Source organism: Mycetomoellerius zeteki, unplaced genomic scaffold (genome assembly GCF_001594055.1).
Source record: "Mycetomoellerius zeteki isolate Tzet28-1 unplaced genomic scaffold, Tzet1.0 scaffold35, whole genome shotgun sequence".
NCBI classification, from domain to species: domain Eukaryota; kingdom Metazoa; phylum Arthropoda; class Insecta; order Hymenoptera; family Formicidae; genus Mycetomoellerius; species Mycetomoellerius zeteki.
Window position 1 is genome coordinate 2286799 of NW_017257338.1, and position 16174 is coordinate 2302972.

At 37.1% G+C, this 16174-nt stretch overlaps 1 protein-coding gene across 1 annotated transcript; it reads left to right on the forward strand.

Moving 5' to 3' along the window:
• The first annotated feature begins 10042 nt into the window (after window positions 1-10042).
• LOC108725595 (zinc finger protein 880) lies at window positions 10043-14527 on the forward strand. Its single transcript, XM_018452714.1, has 3 exons — window positions 10043-10604; window positions 12027-12824; window positions 13636-14527. The coding sequence occupies exons 1-3, from the start codon at window positions 10532-10534 to the stop codon at window positions 14325-14327; spliced, it is 1563 nt and encodes a 520-aa protein (XP_018308216.1). The 5' UTR covers window positions 10043-10531; the 3' UTR covers window positions 14328-14527.
• The last annotated feature ends 1647 nt before the right edge of the window (window positions 14528-16174 follow it).

Genomic DNA, 16174 nt, shown 5'->3' on the forward strand with positions numbered 1-16174 from the left:
ATTTCTAGATCGTAGTTAAGGAATATCCTTGCGCAACATCGGTCTTTCTTACAGGAGCTTGCCAAATGACGGATTCACGTCAAACACATTATATCAAAATAATTTTATAATTACCTAATTGACGATTACCGTTCATTTCTACAAATGTAAATTAGCCTACTTAATCTCGATTCAATTTACTCTTCATCTTTGTTTAGTTCTAAGAATAAAAAAAAATGAAGAGTAATGAATCAAGATTATAGTAGAATCGGGCATATAATTCTACAATAAGCCATTAATATAATAAATCGGAAGTTAGAAGCTAAAAATTGACCAATCACAGTCAAATGTAAGAAAAATAATTGACTGATTGATCAATTTCTAGCTTCTGACTTCCGATTTATTACTAATGACTTATTGTATAGAATGTGCGTAAGACTTAATGTTCAAAGAACTCAATAATTCGTAAATCTGGAATGAATTCCGAAATTTTGAAATTGAAAATTTAATACTTTTCAGGGAACTTCGAAAATCGTAAACATTACGTGTTGATTTAAAACAAAACAAAAAGAATGAACTGCTTGACAAATATTTTATATGTACCTCTGTTGAATTTCTTCATTGAAAAAAAATTTATCGATTCTTATATGTTATGGCGCTTTGGCAACTCGAATTCGTCCCTGATCTGCATACAAATACTAAAGCTAAACTTAGAGATGTCCGATTTCCCTCGTTACGACAGATCACATTTTCGTCTTCATCGACCTTAATCATTCATTTGCTAGCTTCAATTGCTAAGTATGTCGTAATGCCTAGATATATCCTTATAATCATTTAAGCTAGTAGCACATAGAAAAACGTAAGCGGAGTAAACAAATCATTTTTTATTTGCTATTGATTACGTTATTGTCTTACGTTGTCAACCATTGACCGATTCGCTGATGTCTTACTGCTTATGTTTTTCTATGTGCCATTAACTAAAAATATCATTGAAATTTATTTTAAAAAATTACAATCACATTTTTTTGCAAATATTGGCATAAATCGAAATTGAAATTAATCAGTATCTGCAATTTCGGTCCAAATGAGTTGAGTTCAGTGAAATTTATGAAATCAGATTTACACTGCTTCCAACATAAATCATTTGAATATACTTTATAATGTACGATGTTCTAATTCAATTTATAGATCATTTCACTAATCTTTGAAAACAGTGATAAGATACAAATCCAATACCTTCGGGCCTCAAAGTGTCAAGATAACACGACTTAATGGGCACACCGACCGGCTGGATTCTTCAATGGGCCACTAGAAAGAAGAGTTTCTGAATGGGCACGCACACGCATCCGAAACGTGCACGCACATATACAGTGCGATATTCCCGTGAATCTCATAGCGGCGAGATATCAACGTACGAAATGCATCTCCACCGGGTGTCTAATATTATATCTCTATACAAGACATATCGTGACGCACGCGATGTTTGTACGAATTATTTCGAACTCTTTTGCGTCAAGCACATCTCGAAATAATATTATCTGAAACAGAATTAAGTTTCAACTTTTATTATCACGTCAGTGCTCCTAAACTTTTGTCAAATAATTCATATCAGTTATGTGCTTCAATATGCTAGTTTTATTTATATGTCTTTAATTAACCGTATTATTCGTGTGTTGATATCTAATAATTATTAAATATTTATTTCCTTGTTTATATCATTTGATAAATTTGATGTAACAGAGAGATTACGACTAAATACATATTTTTGCTAAAATTTAATTTTAAGAGATACATATATGCAATACAGAATTTTTTACACTTTAAATTGTACAAAAAAATTTGATTAAATCGTCTCAGCATCGGACTACCGATTATTACTACTACTGATGTTTTGAAATCCCATGAGGGCGTGAGCCCCGGGATGATCGCGTGCGTGGGTCACATGCGTTTTGTAGACGCACGCGTGTTAAAAGGAAGGCGGTGGAAAAGGGAATTCGAGCCTGGAGATGAGACGCTGGAGAGAGAAAGATGGAGAGAGTAGGCGCGTGTCGGTCGCGTGCCTATTGCCACCGGTGACTCGGCTGTATATCTGCGATCCCTCCGGGTTCCTTTAACCGCCCTCCGTTTTTCCAGCAGCGCGGGTCTTACAAGGAGATGTTCTCAGACAATAGCGTTTCCGCCGGTGATGAAGATCAACTGCCGACACATGTATCGAATAAAATCACGGGAAGATTTAATAGATCGATGAGAGTCTTTTTTATCATCCTGATAAATAACGGAGATGTTTATATGTAAAATAAAGGAGAAATTGAATTTAAGATATAGGGAAATAAATTTGATTGGTTGGTTCTTTCACAAGAAGGAACAGAATCCAACTGTCACGAAAATTTATGTTTCCAATAAATATTTAATCACAGTTTTTCAGCACATTAACATCTTTCTAATATGATGACTGATTGAACATCAAATTATTAAAAACTTATTATCAATTTAATTTAATTTGTGATATTATAACAGTAATTTAATTGCATTTCTTTAAACTAAGAAGCGCCAATAACGGTCTGAACGTTAAGATGTTGTAATAATCCTCCCAAAATTCCCAACTTAAAAACTGTAATAAACTTATTGCGAAAAATTAATTGCATTTATAAATTTGGAAAACCAATTTGGGTTTGTGCAGTTCGAATGACTATAAATATGGTATATATATGCATGTACATATATAGCATATATATATATATATAATTCACATTAAATTATTTAAATTTAAGTATTAAAGATCCGATTAAAGCTTCGATTGGTATAGGCATTTAATTTCTAGTTCGTAATGGTTATGTTCTTACATGTACGATCTAAAATAAGATTCTTATTGTTTAATAATTTGTTAAACTGATGACGATACTTACTTGCTAATTTATCACTGTATTGTTTAAGACCATGACCTTAGTCGTTCACCGTCTAGTTCACTTCCTTTTTCCTGCCACTACGCTCCATAAAAACCGCCTGGGTAATAGCGATGAAAGAAAGAGAATAAAGATGCTGGCATGCGAATGCACAGCCTTGACCAAGCAAAAGCAGCTTTATCCTGCTCTCCTAATTTAAAAAAAAAAATGGAACGGCAGAATTAAAAGTGTTTTCTTAGTGGTACGCCTTTTATTAATAGTTGCGTGAAAATTACGAGTTTCCGATATTGTAAGTGAGAACGGAAGTCATTAACATTCCCGACGGGATTTCGAATGAGTAATTAGTCCTGTCCTCACTGGGGTGCCATGAGTAAATCGCTGGTAATCTCTTTTTCTTGACAAAATCTGGATCACATTAATATTCGGATATCAGGGCTACATTACAATTTGCTTCCTTTATATTACACAAATATTGATTCAATACGCGATTCTTTTAATATCATTTGTTTTTAATATAAGGATCAATTTATTACATTTTGTTTTTTAAATATTTACTTAGATATTTCGATATCAAGATACTTACACCCTCTCTCTAAATTAGAAGCTATCATAATTCGCTTCTAAGGAACGAATTTTGTTACGTCTATTGATCCACGTGATTCCAAAACAAAGAAGGTTGCAGAAAGTGGAGTACCCAAGATTAATTGCGACCAAGTCATACCTGGTTTATGCTTCGGTCTTAGCCCTAAAATCCTAAAATTCAGCCAATGAAATACAGATTTCAGTTAGGACTAAAATTAAGACTGGCAGCCCTATTGGCTGAATTTTAGGATTTTAGGATTAAGACCGAAGCATAAACCAAGCATTAGACTGCGGTACACTACGAGACGAGCCTGTCTTCGCAGGTGGCAAGCAGGCATGCAAAACTGAAAACGGAGGGCGTACGCAATACGAGCACGTGCTCGCATTTTGCAAAAGGTCCCCTTTTTAGAAGCGGTACGGTGGCGGTGGCGGCGGCGACGTTGGAGGCGATCAGCTGGCGATGTTTCTCCCTTTTCTCTTCGATCTTCGCAAGACCGAGGGAGAGGCGAGTCAGAAAAAAACGCCAAAAAGAACGAAAATGAGCGTCGCCACCCCTTCTCCGTTGCGCGCACCCGCATCCTGTGGCAGCTTTCGTAAAAACCATCGGCCCTGTCGGTTTCCATTCAAAAGCGCGAGTCACGGGGGCTCATTTACGAATTTCATGACGAAACCCTACACTGACTGGAGAACGAGGCGTCTGCGATCTCGATCGAAGCGTCGTCAGGAACTTAGAGCTTAGAGATGAATATAGATAAAGCGTCGCGTCAAGAACCGAGCTCTGAGATGAATAGATAAATAGACACGAATAAAAGGAGAAAGTGCGATCGTGCTTTGAAAAAAGATCTCACACATTTTTGGATTACATCAAACTATTGTAATCTATCTCTGAAATGAAATACACATAAGAAATAAAGAGATTTTATTTAAAAATATTAAAAAATATGTATAAATTTAAAACAATTAATTTGTCATCGATACTTATATATATACTAAAATAAATACAAAATAAATTATGATAACAAATAAAACAATATAATAGCAAGTGGCAAAAAAAACTTATTATTTTCAACGTAGTATAAATATATCGCATATATGTATAGCTGTATGTTATCAGCTGTATATCAGAGTGTAGAATTTTATTGAATAATATCAAATGACCATTTGGACAGTTTCCCTTCAAAGGGGAGCACTCCAGCAACGCCGAGGCGAAGGGCAAGTAGCTGAATTCGTACCGATGGCGGTGTAAGAATAGCAACACGATCGAAGGGGGGGGGGATGAAACAGGCGGCTGATCGCTGTCTCCGGAAGGAACTGTCTCCCTTTATCCTCGAGGAGGACATTCCTCCGAACACGAGCCAACGTGTCTTACGGTGCTCTCCCCTAAGGAGAGGCGCTTCCACGGACCCGTCTCCACCCAACGTTAACCTCTTGCACCCAGAACTAAATTAAGAGTCGTTCCGGTCGACGTTTTTTGCCACCGGCACTTCTCGAACCTTTTTTTCCTCAAACCCTGCTCGATCCATCGAAAGTATCAACCCGTTATATTTCTTCACATGTCTAAATATTTCAGACCTATATTCCCAAGATTATAGTTTTTACTAATTTGTACACAATATGTTACAATCATTGCTTTTTTTTTAATTTTAAATTGTTTAATTTATTCTTTATCCCTTCAACAATGAATGAGTTAGAATTGTGACAAATTTATTAGAGAAAGGTCACGGATTATTTAAAATTTTAAACATTTCTGCGTGTAAAGAGAAGAACATGATGTTAGCTATTAAGAAAATTTAAGGAAATAAGAAGAGCGAATGAACGATGTTCTGAAAAGTACATTGGAAGTGCGTTCTCTTCGGAAATTAACGCGCTGTATACTTCATTCTATCTTTCGCATGTAATATGTGACAAAGATAGAATAAAGCCTATAGCGCTTAAACGCCTAAAGCAAACGCATCTTAAGAGATAGAGATTAAAAGTTATTGAAGCAGGAGATAGCATTAAAGCCATACACAGACAATAGTAGAAAACTACTGAAAAACATGTTTTTTTTTTAAATATTTCTATCTGATACTACCTTCTTACTTTTTTGACACCTATAAATATGCTCTTTTTTTCTTCTTCCCATTTGTTTGCCCAATTGTCCGAAGTCAAATCTCGTTGACTAATCTGTTTTACATCGTTTGCCACCTCATTGCTCAATATCATCTAAATAATGTGCAACAAAAAAACAACGTAGAAATAAGCAGTTTTAAAACAAGATTTTAATGCAAGCAAACTCATAATTTACAAAAACAAGGAAATGCAATAAAAATTAAAAATTTAAAAATATTGTCTACCTTCATTTTTAGAAAAATATGATTAAAAGAATATTTTATAAAAATAATATTTCATATAACATGTGTGCATTACACATAATTTTTGTCATCCAAGAAAATGAAATCTCGAAAAAATTGAAATATTCAATATCACCCGACCTTTCCCTATAAATTGATATTCTTATTGTACATTTTTGTTTTATAATTATACGTAGAATTTTCTAATTATATTGATGATTTTGTGACAGTTTACTTACATTTACGTTCGCATTTTCAATGAACGTGTAATTCTCCCTGTGTTCATCATGAAATTCAGTCTAGAGCAAAATAGAATTATCTATCTATCATCTATATGCCTAACACACGATGCAATCTTTCCCCTTTCACGTGCCTAAAAACAGCAACAATGCCGCGGAATATAATCAAGACGGGTTCAACGCCTATTCCCGCATAATGATTCACGTACCGTGAATAGAGAGTAGTCATTAAGTTGCGCCGCCCGGTGTCATTGCACCCTAGATCCTAGAGGACGCATTGGAGAGCCGAAGGAAAGCGCAGACGGAAAAGTTGGTGGTACACGTAAACGGCTGAAAATCTGACGTCTTGGCGCTCGGCCAAGATCTCCGTGGCTTATCTTCGGATTCGTCTTCATCCCTCATCCTCCGGTGGGCGCTCCTCCGCGGCGGTCCACGGACTTTTATTCCACTTTCCTGCCGACGCGACGCGACGCACCGTTTCGCGGAAGCGCCTCCTCGTCATCGTATTGCTATTCTCGGAATCCAAGCAGTTTAATAGGTTCGTCCGATTGCGAATCCTAGGCGCACGAATGTTTAGCTCCAAAAATTCTTTCAGAGAATTGATTATTATTGATGTCTGTGTTGTTATAAATGTTTGTGATCGTGCACGGCACAGAAACTTTTCTAGCAGCCACCTGGTGCCAACGTTCAGTTTTTATTAATCTTGCTGTAATTCTATTTAGCATAAATTTGTTAAATTTAAATTATAAATAAAACTGCAATACTTGTATTTCTATTATAGAAGAAACATTTTTTTGTGTAATAACTTCAACAAGACTTTAAAATAATTTGTCACAAAATTGTATATATATTGAAATTATAATATTTTATTGTTCTGAGAGAAAGATTCATTACAATTTCTATTATAATTTAACTCATTTCTTTACTAGAATGCGAAAATAAAAAAAAATTCTGTTATAAAGATTGAAGAAATCGCTCGATTTTTTTGCCCGTCGTCATCGAGAGGCAAAGTCGGCAAGCATCTTTGACAAACGAACGAGTTTAAGAAAAATTCGCCAACGGACGAATCTCGTCGCGAGATTTTAGATTCCGATCTCCTCGGCTTACCTTGTCGCGCCTCGCGGATGGCCGTGGAATAGAAGAGAGGTGGTTTACCCGAAGACCACGACAGCTGCATCGAGCCAGCGGGGCCTGAAAATAGCACGACAACCCCATGCCGAGGCCGCCGGAGGAGCGGCGAAGTCGAAGTCCTCTCTCTTTCTCTTTCCTCGCGCTCGCTACTTTCGTACATACTCTATTCGCTAGAAAGCCGCCTACGAGCCTTTTAAATAGCGATTGCGTGCTTTTTCCCTTTTTCCCGGCACGCGGAAAGTACTTGCTACCGTCAGTACGAGGAAACGAAGGAGGTTGCTGATTTATAGGAGGAACCGTGCATATCCGGATACTTTACGGAACACACGATCTACTAGTCAAGGCTTTCACGTCCTAAATGATCCCGCCGCCTCATAGAATCACTCTTAATGACTTACATTTAGTATCCCTGCCATCGGCACAAAAACTATATCCGCCCACGTACTTATCCATTTTTTTCGAGCGAGAAATTATCTAAAATTGGAAATTCCCCTCTTACAAGCTTGTCCCGATTTAATAAACTTGTATATATCATTCAATATAATTTATTACCTTCCATGTAATTATTTTTAAGCCCGTCATCAGATCTCATCGACATTCTATCTTAATACAATCGAATTTAAGCAAATCTCTTTCGGTAGATCCGCACGTGACCGAGATAGCGATTTATCCGTCAAGATCTCTTCGCTGTCGTTGTCGCCGCGTATTTTCTCCTCCTCCGCATCTGGGAGCGTTCCAAGAGCGCCGAAAATACGCGAATCACGTTAGTGGGCGGACGGAATACCTTTGAGCACCTGTAGGATGCGCCGCCGGATAAAGCGCGTAGAAAGCCACGAGGCACTAGCATTATATTGGTGTCGATTACGTTAATGGATGATCTGCAGTCGAATTGCGTCAGTGGTTGAAGATGCTCTTGCTTGCGCTCGCTTGCTCGACGTGCTCGAAACTCGTGACTTTATTTTTGGCCGTTCAACGACGATACCGTCGACGATTTACGATACCGCCGCCGAGACACCTGTTCCGCAACTCCCATCTAGAGGTTCCTCGCGATTGTGCGTTTTATCCAAAAGCTCGTATTTCATTTTAATGTAAACAATTGATGTACTTCGACTTTCCTTCTTTTTTTTTCCCTAAAGAATTTCAAGCATTTTTTAATATAGCATCGAGAAATGACGTAGGATAGAATAAATATATCGAAAAGCGGTACAGTCGAATGTGAATCATAAAAATTCTCATTGAATCGTATAAATATAAATCATCGATATTCTTGAAAAACAAAATATATAAGCTTCGTTATTACATTAATAGATACATTTAATAGATATTTAAAAGAATTGTAATTTTAATTTTTTGTTAACAATTGTTAAACAAAAAAATTAAAAAAATTTTTTTTCTTCACGACATTGAAGTACTCTTGAAACCGTACAACTTTTGTTTAAAAAAATTTTTTTCCATCTTTTATACTTTCGACGGTATTCGATTCGAAATAGAAATACCGTTTTTGTTTTTTCAAAGGGGTGTTTCACCCTTTAAACATGAGTTAGCGCATGTATAAAAAAATACGTGTCTCTTAGATTTTTGTGTTTAACAATATGTTTCATGGAGAATCAAATCGGTTCCGGACAGTTGTGAAACTTCCCTTGAAGGATCCGCAATAGGAAACGTCTATTATTATTATTGATTAATAAATCCATTTCACACGTACATCCAGTGTTCGGCTTTCATAGGCATCATCATTATTCTTATTAATAATACAAATAAAAATAATAATAAGCAAGAAGAAATCACAAGATCGTCAACAAAAAGTCTACGTGTTCTCTAATTTACTGAATATTTCGCATCTAATAAACTTTAAATCGGAATCTGAGCTCTTTTTTTCTAATCGCTTTAAGACACGCGTTTTTTCCAAAGAGCAAGATACTATACGGCAGCGGGGCTTTTTGGTCGACGATTGAATGAATGCCACGCGAGTTAGTCAGCACCGCGGTGCTAAATTCGGCGGACGCCTGGCGTCGTGCCAGAAGAACCACCCAGCGCACCAACCTGTGCTTCTACCCTGCAATCGCCGATGAAATGGCGTCGTTATCATATCTGCTTGCCATTAGCCTTCGTTTAAATAACGTCCAAACAAATCGACATATAGCGCTGATTCCATTAAGTTTTCTGAACATGTGATAGAAGATTCGTGCTTTTCCATTGTTTTCTGCTTTCTGCTTTTTTATAAAAACTTGATAGATATATCATAAAAAAAATAGAAGATTAGATTAATGATTTCGAACTTCAGGTATTATAAACAGAAACGATGATCGAATGATGGAATTTTAGATGCATGTACAACTTTCACTGCAACAAATATATACAGCTCAATCAGAATTAAAAATTCCATTATTATAAGAATTTATACATTAAAACTATATATATATATATAAATGTATTCTATTTCTTAAAACATCGTGCAGAAAAGAAGCTGTTTAAAATTTTGCATGATTTAATGTATAATTCTCATGCTTTAATTCAAAGATCTTTTAGATAAATAAATAAAACAAAACCATCTGTACTATTTTTGGAAGATAATACTAAAATATTCGAGGAATTAACATTCAATTTTATATGTACGTTTCTTATTAGCTTTTCTCATTCCTGATTCTTTTACCAAATTATAAAAAGAATTACCAGACAATCACCGTATCGTAATGTACCGTACTTGTGCAATTAATTTTGCCAATTTGTATTTGATTTAATGATTGCTCCAATTAGCGGGATCTAATAATAGGCGATGAGAGGGGATAACTTGTCGAGAGAAGATAAGGGTACTTAGCAACCACCCTGTAGGAGCCGCGGGGGCCGGTTGCGTTCTACCCGCGCGGTCTTTTATCCGCCCCTCTTCAGCAGGGTCATACGCATTCGCCACGCGTGTCGCACATTGCCGACACACCAATGGGACCACCACATACGCGAGAGGGAACCAGGCGGGCACGCTTCTGAGGCGCGTGCAGCTGAAGAAGAAGAAGAAGAAGAAGAACAAGACGACGACGACGACGACGACGAAAAGCGCCGCGGCGGCGGCGGCGACGTAGCGGAGGAAGTGGAGAGCAAGGGAGGTTGCGCTGCTATATGTAGCCCCGAATCTTAGCCGGGGCAACTATTACGCCCGAAATTGCCGAAGCGAACGCAACCCCTGCGCCACTCGACGTACACACTTCCAAAACGAGTCCTTCCTCTTGATATCGTGATACACCGGTTCTACTCTATCTTCGCGTTGCTACGCTTTATTATAATCGGTGCGACAAGTGTGCTAGTTTGTGAGTCTTAAGTTGATAAGCATGATTTGTGTACTCTGAGGAGAAAAAGCGAGGAGAGGAAGATGCCGCGGGCATTCCTTATCACGCATCGTAGGTACAATGGTGTTGAGGAAGAGATCACAGGATCTGAAAGAGGTATGTATGTTTGTTAACTTGGCACGCTGTGACTTTGATAAAAAATTTAAAAACGTTAATTTAATTATAATGAATCAGACTATAGAGTTCAAACGTTAAAAGAAGAGAGACATTAAAGATTTATTTTAAAAATACTTGAATTATTAATTTAATTTATCATAATTTTGTAAAGTTATGAGCTAGTAAGAAAGTTTTACACACTTGATAATAATTTTCATAAAATTTTCTAATTCATATATTTTCGAATTAATTTTAAGTTCAAAATAAAAATATTCTATCAGAAGATATTTTCTAAATCACTTTTAATTTTTTTAAAATTTCAAAATTAATTTTTTACGAGAATTAAATGACATTCGAATTTAATGGTTTATTTGATGTATAATTTTCTGTTGCATTACTTATTATATTATCATCAATTAATCTTTTACATTTTTAAATAATTTTTACATAAAATACAAGAATGTAAAATTGTAATACTTGAGTCTAATCTTGAAAAGAAACCTGTTGTATTTATCCTATAACTTTGTAACTTTGATAAGATAATTTAACATAAAAACAACAAAATACCAATATATTACTAACTACGACATAATGCAAGTCTAGCTTGAAAATCCAACATATTGCATTGCTAATATCGTAAATATCTTTTCTGCATCAGCAAAGTAAACTATCTTATTGTTTGAGTCATCTGTTAAAATCACGAAAGTCGTTTCGGTTTTTCACAGAAGAATAATAATCACAACGCCCAAAATCTCGATTTTATACGCACCATGCACCGCAATCAAAGTCTCCTCTTCTCCCGATTGAATTTAAGTCGGAAAAATCTGCTGGTCGTTACTTCGCGATCAAGGTGGTGTCGCACGGATTTAAGAATAGGAGACGCTATTAGATGCGTCACACGCCAGGGTCTACCAAGACGCATACCGCCGCGATGCCGTCAACCCCACCGCAAGCGGACGAGCTTCCTTACGCTTCCGAACGCAATGCGTATATGTGCACGTACACGATACTAAGAAATACACAGAATAAACGCGTTGCGCGCGCTAGGGAACGCCGGGTGAGCGGGGGTTGATGGCGTAGCTACTCTATTTCCGTTCTCCCCGAAAACGGAGTAGCGAGCGGAGCCCTGCTCTCGAAGGTGTTTTACGAATCACGCCGATGTCAGATTTCCTTGCCTCACTAGTCGGGTTTTATCAGAAATGTTGCATATTTGAAAAACATAATCAAATGCTAAATAATAAATTTATTTTCGCGAAAATAGATAATAAAATTAGATATAATTGCTAAACAATTGCTGGTTGTATTAAAAATGTTTAAAATATATTTTGGTTTTAATAATGGTTAATAATATAAAGTTAAAAATATAATATATTTTGGTATGTTCTTAATTTGAATACTATCTCTTGTTTTGTTTTCCTACAGATTTCAGTCCCGAGAGAAGCGTGAGGCTGGCCGATTACAGCGGCGGTCAACCAACTTCCGATGGCGCCAGCGAGTGCGGCAGCGAGACATCGTCCGAGTGTCCCGAGGAATTGTACAACCTGACGAAGTTAGCGGAGGTGAGCCTAGCAGCGGCTGCAGGTACCTTAATTCATCACAACAATGTCATCTATCAGCGACCGGCATCGCCTAGGATTGTGCAGTATCCTGCGGAGACGAGCAGAATTCTTGGGTCTCGATCTTCAATCCAAGTGATGGAAAACCAAGACCAAGTCTTAGGCGAACGGACAAGGCTTTTCTTCGAACGGATCGAGACCGAACGAGAGATCTTGGAGACTCGTTCCAAAGAGAACGCTGCCTTGGAGATTCGTCTTTCGCCACGACACCCTTCTTGTTCTTCGCAGGAGGAATCGTGTCACTCAAAAGTACCAGTTGTACCTGGTATCGGTGTCGATCCGGTATCCGTATCTTCGACCGCATCGATCCAAAGTCGCAGGACGGCCGCTGTAGAATCAAAATCGGAGGACAACGAGGATCACGAGTGTCCCGACTGTGGCAAGAAGTACTCGACCTCCTCGAATCTAGCCAGACACCGTCAGACGCACAGGTCACTGGGCGATAAAAAGGCCAGGAGGTGCCCACATTGCGACAAGGTCTACGTCAGCATGCCGGCGTTTAGCATGCATGTGAGGACCCACAATCAAGGATGCAAGTGCCACTATTGCGGCAAGTGCTTCTCTAGACCGTGGCTGCTGCAGGGGCACATACGCACGCATACAGGTATTGATAAATCATTGTCCATAAAACCACTTTATTTATCGCTTTTATTGATAACTTTGATAATTATACAATTTACCACAATTATGTACGTATAATCGACACCATCTGAAAAAAAAAGAATTAATAATTCTTGTTACTAGTTTAATTTAATAATATCGTTCGACTCTCGAAGTTGTTTGTTGTCCATGACCGATTGCGTTCACTTACAATAATAGATACCTACGTAAATAAACTAAGGCGAACTATTTTTGAAGAGGGTGAGTTTAACGGGCTTTCAATGAAGATGAATTCGAATTAATCATTCATGTTGTGTGATTTTGGCACGCTTAAATATGCGGTACTATTTTCAATTGTGCAAATTACACATATACAACTGTGAAATATATTCGGACGCAACAATATATTTTACGTTCTTCAAATGCGCTAAGTACATTGAGAATAATTAATTGATATCTTGAGCCAAGAAAGAATAAATTTAAAATTGCGAAATATACATATTTCATTTTTATTTTCTATTTTTAATTTTATTCTTAAACAATTTTTTTTATTTTTATGTTATATATTATTATATTTATATTTATGCTTTTAAAGAGTATTTAAATCTGTTAGGTATTCTTTTATATAAAATAAGCTCTTCGAGTGTATCGTTTTAAATTTTTTTAAAAATATATTTTTTTAAATAATTACTTTCAATATAACTTTCATTAGCACATAAAAGAAAGCATAGTTTTGATGAAACTAAATTATATACATACATAAGAAAAAACAATTCGATAATATTTTCAATAATTACTTTACTTACTTCTTCCAGGCGAGAAACCTTTCAAGTGCACCATTTGCAACAAAGCCTTTGCCGACAAGTCAAATTTACGAGCTCATATACAAACGCATTCAAACACCAAACCCTACGTGTGCGGTCGTTGTGGCAAGGCTTTCGCCTTGAAATCATACCTCTACAAACACGAAGAATCGTCCTGTATGCGTTCTCATCATCGATCGTCCACCGATCGTCCAGATAAGTCCGATCAGATCGAGCAGCAGAGGACATCATCATCGTCGGTAAAACCGAGTGTTCCATTATCGTCGTCCTTGAACAGAACGCAAACGCCTTCGTGCGTCACAGCATCGCCTACCAGCGTCATAGTTCCTCGATTGGGACTCGAGCGTCATCAAAAAGACTCACCGTCGGCATTCTCCGCGATCATCAGGCATACAAGGACGTCAGATACGTCTGCAGCGGCACCATCGAAACGACCTTGCAGAGAGAAGACATCCTCGGAAGATCCAGAGACGCAGAGTCCCGATTTGGTGACCAAGGATCCGGAATACGTATCCAGAATGGTCATCAGAACGTCGGTGATATCGCCCAATCCGGAGCACTTGCATCTCCGTTTCGAAAATGACGTTAAGAGTTCCTCGACTACATTCGATTATCCCGACCCGACGAGATCCTCGTCTTTCTCGAGACCCACCACGATGACTTTGAACTTGGCCATCGCTTAAAAATCGGCCAATACTTAGCGATCAAATCAAGTCAACTAATCAATAAAAAGAATTCAGATTTGGCTTCAAACTTACTTTAGCATGAATTTTACAGCAAGGAATTCTCTCGAGATTTAAAAAACTCGACTGAAAATTTTAATCAGATGAGAAGATTCCAGTGTATCCTAGAACTACAATTCGGTATTCCGTAAAAAATTAAAGAAAATTAACTCTCTTAAAACATCTCGGTATTTTATATCAAATTAATGCAAGTTTAGAAATTTCTTTAATTATTTGTTAAAAAATCGTCAATCAAAACAATAATCAGCCCTTCTTTTTTTCGAGATTATAATACCAAAAGATTTAATTGAGAAATTGAAGATTCGAATTATTGAGCAATTGTACAACAAGTCAAAATTACAAATGTTTCTCTTAATCATAAATTACTTTAACTTAAAGTGTCTTTTTAATTTAAAAAGAGAATCTGTTTTCGTTAACATTTTTTTCACCAATATATATATGAAACTATTACCAATATTGCTGGTTTCAGTTCGATAATTGATGGACATTCTAAACAATTTCGATAGTTTTCGCAGGCATTATCAAACATTATGTGACTGTCAATTTTCCTTTTTCGCATTAATTTATTACAATTTTATATTATCGAACAAAGATTACGTCTGATAATGCCAAAAAATTGCGAATTAGCAAAGAATCGACAGTGTTGTGTATGACAAATATTATTCCAAGTATCTTCCAAATTAGGGACCATCTAGCGATTAGTCGTAATAACGTTAAATTTGTAAGCGTGTTTAATTTAGCACAAATTACACTGACGTCGTGCCTTACATAAGTATCGAATCGTGTTTTAGCACGTGCGCAACTCGACATAGCTTCGACAGAATTGGCGTGTACTACGGATGAACGCGTGGAAAGAAATTTTCGGGAGCGTCTGTTAAACGCCAAACTCGTGACCTTATCTATTTAAAGGCCGCGTAGCATCGCTATCACGCTACGTTAAGCGATCAAGATTGATCATCGAGGACTGAATTGCAGTGCCATCGTGTTATTATTTTAAAATTAAATGAGATTCTCTGAGGCTCTTCGAGGCAGCTATCAAACTTTGTAAGATGTAAATACGTACGAATGATAGGTGCGCGAAATGTAGTGAACTTCAACGAGAGGATGTGAAAATATTTTTCTCCTATGTAATCGAGCGGAAAGTTTTTACTGTTACAATCATAAAATAACGTAGAGAGCGATGCAGCATTCGACGTGAGGTTTGTTGTTGCCTTCGAGAAAGAATCTTCAAAAACGCAACTACGCGTCGGGATTCAAGCGTTGCGTCAGGACATCCTCAAAAGCGAAGGCGTGTGTCTGTGATTCGGAATTGCCGCAAAAAGTCGGCTACAGGCAATGCGATCACCCTGCCAAAAATATATAAAAATAAAAAATATATATGTATAATACTATATATTTCGTATGATAGAAATAAGCTTAGACCCATTGGTCGTTCACTAGTACCCACCTATTATGTGATGAATTTTGCTGTATTAATTCTAATTAGAATATCATTTGTATGTAACGTCTAACAAACGTTATCCAGTCGAGCAATGCGCCTGTAGTTTACTGTAGGCTGCTGGCAGCGTTCTCCAGCAGCGAATTCATTATAACGGCGATAAATAAGGTCTTCTTCTTTCATTCGTTTGCGGTGCCAGAGATTGGTGTCCGATCAGAGTGTCGAACTAGTCGAATCCGTTTCGCCATCGTAAACGTAATCTGCCGTCGTAAGAAAACTTTTCACTTGCTTTTAATTTATCATCGCGACGAATATTATCTCGATTGACGGTATTAAATATTCCCTTTTT